Here is a 6,513-nt window from a genome sequence, read left to right on the forward strand (position 1 = left end):
GCCCGCCGCCGCCGCCGAGCGCTTGACGACTTCCTGGCGATTTGATGCGTGTACCGCGCCATCGTCATAATTTTTCATACATGCACTGAGCCTTCAGCATGCAAATCGGCGTCCGCGTTTGCAATGGCATGCATGATATATTTGAGATACCTGAAAATAAGGCAATAATAAGAGTGTTGCTATATTTGAGATACTAAAAATAAGGCAAATCTTAGTCAATCATTTTGAATTGTAGGATGAAAATCTAATAGCCTCCACACTATCTTCTTCCTCGATCCGTTTTCTCAACGTTGCAATTATCTCCTCGTCGTTTTGAATCCATTTTCTAAGCACAGAACTCGCCTTCATCACCTTGCTCCCCGTGCCGCCCTCATCCACCCATCTATGACGGCGCTCCCACTGTTGAATCCATCGGCACCATCCACCACCTTGCTAACCTGGCTCCATCGAGTCGTCTCCGCTTAGCCCTATCCCGGCACTACCCATCCAATCATCCTGTGCCACCCGAGGCTGGTAATGCCCCTGCCTGCAACCACCGTCAAGCCGACCTGGTGCCCACAGACCTCCCTCTAAGTCTGGAGATGAAAAAAACCCACCAAGAAGAATGCCATGTATACCTGTTCAAAGGTCGAGCTGGGCGGGGCTTTGAAAAACCTGATGGGAAAACCACAAGCCCAGTCCGAGCCTAACCCAATAACGGGTGTTTTCAGGTCAGGCTCAGGCTTTTCTGGGTTTTGTGAGGTCTTTTTGGGTTTCAGGCCTATTTTTGAAGCCGAGCTCAGTCCGAAAAATCTATGGGGCTAGAAAGTTAAGCTTGAGCCTGGCCTTGTGCACTAGTCGGATAAGGCCAAGTCAAGCTTTTTCAGGCTAGGCGAGGTCAAGTCGGGCTTACTACATCAGGCTACCCATGAGCAGGCCTAATGCCATATGTGTTCACACCCGTTCGCACGGTCAACTAAGATGCTTTGACGTATTTAGACGTCTCAAATTTAGAAGATGTACAATAACAAACAATTATTGAGGAAATTTATGATGCCCGTATTTCCTCCATGTCCATAGTTTATTTGCTAATGTCCTTGTTGCCTGACCATATGGCACGAAATGGAACCGATCCATTACGTCCGGGAATGCATGCGTCTTGCACTGGGCGTTCAGACTGATCTATATTCCTCCTTTTCTTTTGCCGAATACGCAGGAGAGTCTCCTGCGTACCAAGCAACCAGTAGTAATTCAGCGTGCTGCGTGCATCAATCGTAGCCCGGCGAGACGTAGCTGCTATATATATATGCCCTAAATACCCATGCGGACATGCACGAAGCTAATAACAATGCATGCAACAAGCTAGCTAGACTCGCGCAAGTCAGATTGACAGAGATGCGGATGATTATTAGTCGTAACTTACGTGCATGCGTGCGGTGCGTGTGATGCTTGTACCGATCTACCACCGTTATAAAAAATAAAAAATATGCAGCCTTGATCGACCATTCATGCATGTCATGTATGCTGCAAAAATCCAATTTCTTTGCCTGGCTTGTTGACCTGTTATAGATAACCGTAGCTTAAAAAAAATGCATGCCTGCGAGGCTATGTCGTTATGCTGCTACTTACAACGATGGTATGTACATAAACCTGCATTATTAATTCATGCTGAAATAGTCTTGCTTCCACCTTAATTTCCCTCTCAATGCAAATAATCGACTCCTATTATAGCCGATACAAATCCTTGCTCAGTTAAGCACTGCCAGAACCATCGCATTATCATCAGATAGCAAATCAAATCGCCATGAATTAGTGCTGCCAAATTAATCCAGATTATTTTAAAATGCTTTTAAACAGCAATCACACCTCTCTCTCGAGTTAGCGAGTCCACAGTATATATGTGCCCGTCTCATGGAAGCACCGTTGCAACACAATGGCCGGGCAAAAGACCTCCACCACGACGCTGCCACTATCTTAGAATGTGTTATCACATACAGTTCTTAAATTTTATTATAGACGGTTTTATTTATATCTGTACAAAAGTGTATGTGTTATCATATTTATTATAAATGGATATCACTTCGTCTGTAATATAGCTACACACAGATAAATCTAATTAACAATTGCATATGTAAAATGGCTGCACAAATATCAGTTTCGCAAGTCTGGTAGAACCATCTGTGTATATGTAGTGTCATATACAGTTTTGGTTCAGAATCATATGTTCATTTTAGATGGTTACAGATGAAGATTTTAGCAATCGTTTCTAACTGTCTAATGCTTTCATATGGAGTTCTTAAGAAACCGTCTATGTCTTGTGATACATACTGACTTTCAGGTAAAATTTTATAGACGTGTTACTTTAAGAACCGTTTGTGTCTGTATATTTCAGATGTATTTGTTCAAAAATCGTATGTGTGTCCTAAACCCTCTTGAGCTCCAATTTTGCTCCCAGACAGCCATATGGACATACTACAATCTATTATAAAACATATATATATATATATATATATATATATATGTAATTTATATCACACAGATACACATGACAATTATATAGCACAAAATTAAATAAAACTCATTATCAAAGTTACACAATATATAACAACACAAGACTACGTGTACATAACTCATTATCAAAGTTGCACAATATAACATACACATCAGATACAATATTATCCATACACATCTCATAGTTCAAACTCAGACATGCATCACCAATCTCAATGAAACTCCCATTTCTTGAATATTACTTGAGAAAGTAAGAAAAGAGTGAGCTATCTTTGGATTTTTACTAAGTTTTTCAGTTGGCAATTTGAAAGTCTATCGGTAGGAGAAAAATGTAAGTAATGAGCATGTGTAAATCAAGATTGAACTAAAAGAGATGATGTATCAACCTTTGGATCTTCACGACTGCTCATTTCAGTGATGACTTGCATATGACGGGCAATGTAGAAACAACATGTGTTGCCTGGTACTTGCTGGTAGCACCGGAAAGCATCACTACTACAGAACATGCAATAAGTAGTGCCTCATCAGTGCCGATCGTACAGGAACCGAAACTGAAAAGATATCAGTGTCGGTTCTTAATCTCCTGTGCGCAAATAATCTCATGTGCGCTAAGAACCGGCACGGAAAACAAACTATCAGTGCCTGTTCGTGGCTAGAACTGGCACTGATTCCAGAACGATCCGATAGTGAAGGTGACGGACCCGATTGTTTTCATCGATATGATTTTGGCTCACAACCCTCAAGTTCAGCTTCACTTGGCCTTATCTCTTCCCCACGCCACGCCTTATCTCTTCCCCAGGCATCCAACCTTATCTCTTCCCGTGCGCCTCCTTCCCATCGCCAGGCGCCAGCCTGCTCCCCACGCCCCTCCCCACCGGCCTCCTCCCCTACCTCGTCCCCACCGCCGAACGCCGGCCTCCTCCCCACCATCGGACACCGGCCTCCTTCCCACGGTACTCCTCCTAGCTGTCAGCCTGGTCCTTGCCGCCGTGACGAGCGTGACCTACTGCCTGCCACCACCGATTCCGGAGCCGCTGACACCAAAGCCATTCGGCGGCCACGACCCATGCTGCTCACTGTTGGACGGTCTTGTTGACCTGGAGGCTGCCATCTGCCTCTGCACTGCCATCAAGGCCAACAACCTCGGCATCAACCTCAACTGCGCATAGATGTTGCTTGGTTTGTGGTGGTTGCAGATACATCTTGCTGCCTGTTTGAGCTTGTTTGTTTGAAATTTTCTCTTCATGCTTGGTTTGTTGTGGCTGCAGGTACATCTTGCTGTCTGTTTGAGATCCGACGGTTGAGGCTCTTTGGCGCGGCGGTTGAGGCCTTGGTATGGCACAGATCTGGCGTTTTTGTTTTGATTTTTGGGGTTTTGTTTGATTTTTAGGCTGCAATGTATTGTGCTTGTGTATGTGGTGCTCGGTGTGGTGGGTTTGAGATGGGCGGCAACGGCGGTGGCGGAGCGGCGGAGGGAGCGGTATCCGAGCTGGCTCGGAATCGAGTCGGCTCGGATGCTGCTCCCGCCGTCGCCAATTTTCTCTTTTTTGTATTCACTGGAAACGACAACAGTGTCGGATGTGCAACCGGCACTGATACTAGCCGAGTATCAGTACTGAGTAAAGAGTACCGGTTGGAAAACTGGCAGTGAAGCCGTTTTTTAACGGGCACTGATATGCCTTTTTGCAGTAGTGCACAGAAATATATTTGTGTAAAGTGAGTTGGAGACATAGTAACAATAAAACATATTTAAAAGATTTTAATATACTAGGAATTTAAAGTAATGGTGCAGTTTGGTTGATTCTTTCGTCTGTGCACCTCCTTTGTGGTAGACGTATGTCTCGAAAGCTCTACATGCATGCAACAATAATATAAATTTAAGTTCTACAATTGGAAAAGAACCTCAAATGAATTGAGTATAGTTTGACATAACTCACGTATCTATAACATTTTGTAGTGTCACATAGTCGTGTGTGTGCACCTTTATGAAATTCATGTACCACACCTTGTTGACTTTAGAAATTATAAATACTAGAACTCAATGATTAACGGGGTTATAGAGAAACATGAAGTAGTCATTGGACTTGAAATGCGAGAATTGATTTATGAGGAACTTAACGACCATTTTTCATCTAACCAAATGCTTTGTAGGGCTAGAATATCGGGATCAAGATATGAAATAGGTTATTTTCTCACACTGTTTTCTTGTATCATGTGCTTATATATACATAAGAAATGAGTTATATGTCATATATATAGTGGTATGAATGATTGGAATGTACGTTTGAAAGTCCTTACAATGTGAAGGCCCTCAGGAGTGACATGTCCAGTTCATCAAGGATAAAGATGTCAAACAAATCATTGAAGCCGATAGGGAAGTAGCCATCCTCATGGTAGAAATGCTTTCGACCAAATTTGATGAAGATGTCTACCCTTTTAGTCTTGCATTGCTCCATGTAATAATTATGGAGACCAATACATGTAGGACCTGTCTCTGAGATTGCAAAGCGGAAAGCATCAGCTTGCCATACTTGAATTTGGGTTTTGAATAACGTTCTGTGAATAGCACACAATGCTCTTCCTGGATGATCTCTTTCTGCTGGACATCTTGTTGCTTTTGGATGACCTGTTTCTACTGGATATCCTCTTGTTGCACATCCTATCGCAGGACATCCTGTTGATGCACTTCCTATTCCCTGATCTCCTTCTCAATGCTCTTGGATTAATGTTTCGAAGGTGCACAAAATGATGCCGATGTTGAAAATATTGTAGGGGTTGGAAGTGATTATGTGGGAGCACTTAACGGTAGGGAAAGAATGCTAAGCGCCGGAGGGTTCAACTGTATATCACTCTTCTTCTATTAGATCCTCTATAAGAGAGCTTCCCCTAGAGTTGTGATCTCATCATTAGGGGATCTCTAACTTATCTGATATGAAGTTGGGAAGGACCATGTCTACATGAACCACTGTATTGCCCTGCCGCATCTTAACACAATGCATTGTCTTCTGTAGTGGCTGCACCTGACCTCTTGCGACCTCAATGGTGAAACCGCTGGGCTTAAATACAAGGGTGCATGGCATGGGACTATCAAGTTCACCTATGGGATCGTGGCAGCTATGCTCCACCTCAATAGATGCACAACTACTCTTTCCCTAGAACAATAAAGCTTCCACTAACTGGTACAAACTAAATTCATTGCGCCTTAAGCGAGGTGCTCACACAGGCCAAGAAATCCTCAATGACTTCTGCCTGAATCCTCTAAGAAAGTTGTTCAATGTCCACGGGCTCGTTCCTCTTCCTCTTTCTATACAAGTCACGGTGTTCAGGCCATGTATGCTTTCAACCCTCGTAATTAGAAGGTCCTCGAACCCGACCTGATTCTCAGGGTTTTTGATGGCAACTGAGAGGACATTCTTCTCCCTAACACCAGTGAAGAACCCTTGGCTAGCTTCTAGCAGCTTCTCTCTGATTTTTTTCAGAGACTCTTGGGTCTCGCTGCTCTTGAAGCTGATCTTGCCACTAGGCGACACAGTTGACCTACCTTGCAACCAATTCCTGGCACACCCCTCGGGAATGTCATAAAATGGCACTGAGTGACATTCGTTCTTAGCTTTCTCATCCTCCTTCTACCATTGAAGGATTTTTCCCTCATAGCCACTTGTGCCCAACCTGTGGTCGTGCTTGTTGTGAGCCCGAACATCCTTTTGTTTGCTACGTTTTGGTTTAAATCCTCTAAAATCTTCAATTCCACAAAGGCAGCACAATCCTCACGTGTTATTAACTTGTAGTCATCAAACGGCTCCTTAGTGCGATCAATGTACTCCCTAACAAGTTGGTTCTTGAATAACCTCCAAGCCTTGTTAATAAATCCCAAAGCATTCCTCGTCACAAGCTCCCACGTATTCTACGGTATCTCCAAATAATTCTCAAGGCACATAAATAATGCCTCAGTCTCTGAATGACTGAGGAGCTTCCACTTCGCAAGGACCAATGGCACCCTCTCCCTACTAATGAGACCACAAA

At 43.6% G+C, this 6,513-nt stretch overlaps 1 protein-coding gene across 1 annotated transcript; it reads left to right on the forward strand.

Moving 5' to 3' along the window:
* The first annotated feature begins 3,209 nt into the window (after positions 1–3,209).
* Positions 3,210–3,659, forward strand: LOC133885081 (14 kDa proline-rich protein DC2.15-like). Its single transcript, XM_062324715.1, has one exon. It carries the CDS (start codon positions 3,210–3,212, stop codon positions 3,657–3,659), a length of 450 nt encoding a protein of 149 aa, XP_062180699.1.
* Positions 3,660–6,513: the final 2,854 nt, after the last annotated feature.

Source organism: Phragmites australis, chromosome 11 (genome assembly GCF_958298935.1).
Source record: "Phragmites australis chromosome 11, lpPhrAust1.1, whole genome shotgun sequence".
Taxonomy (NCBI): Eukaryota; Viridiplantae; Streptophyta; class Magnoliopsida; order Poales; family Poaceae; genus Phragmites; species Phragmites australis.

Excerpts from the sequence above, each read along its gene's own strand:
- LOC133885081 (XM_062324715.1), top strand. The coding sequence starts at position 3,210 with ATGATTTTGGCTCACAACCCTCAAGTTCAGCTTCACTTGGCCTTATCT.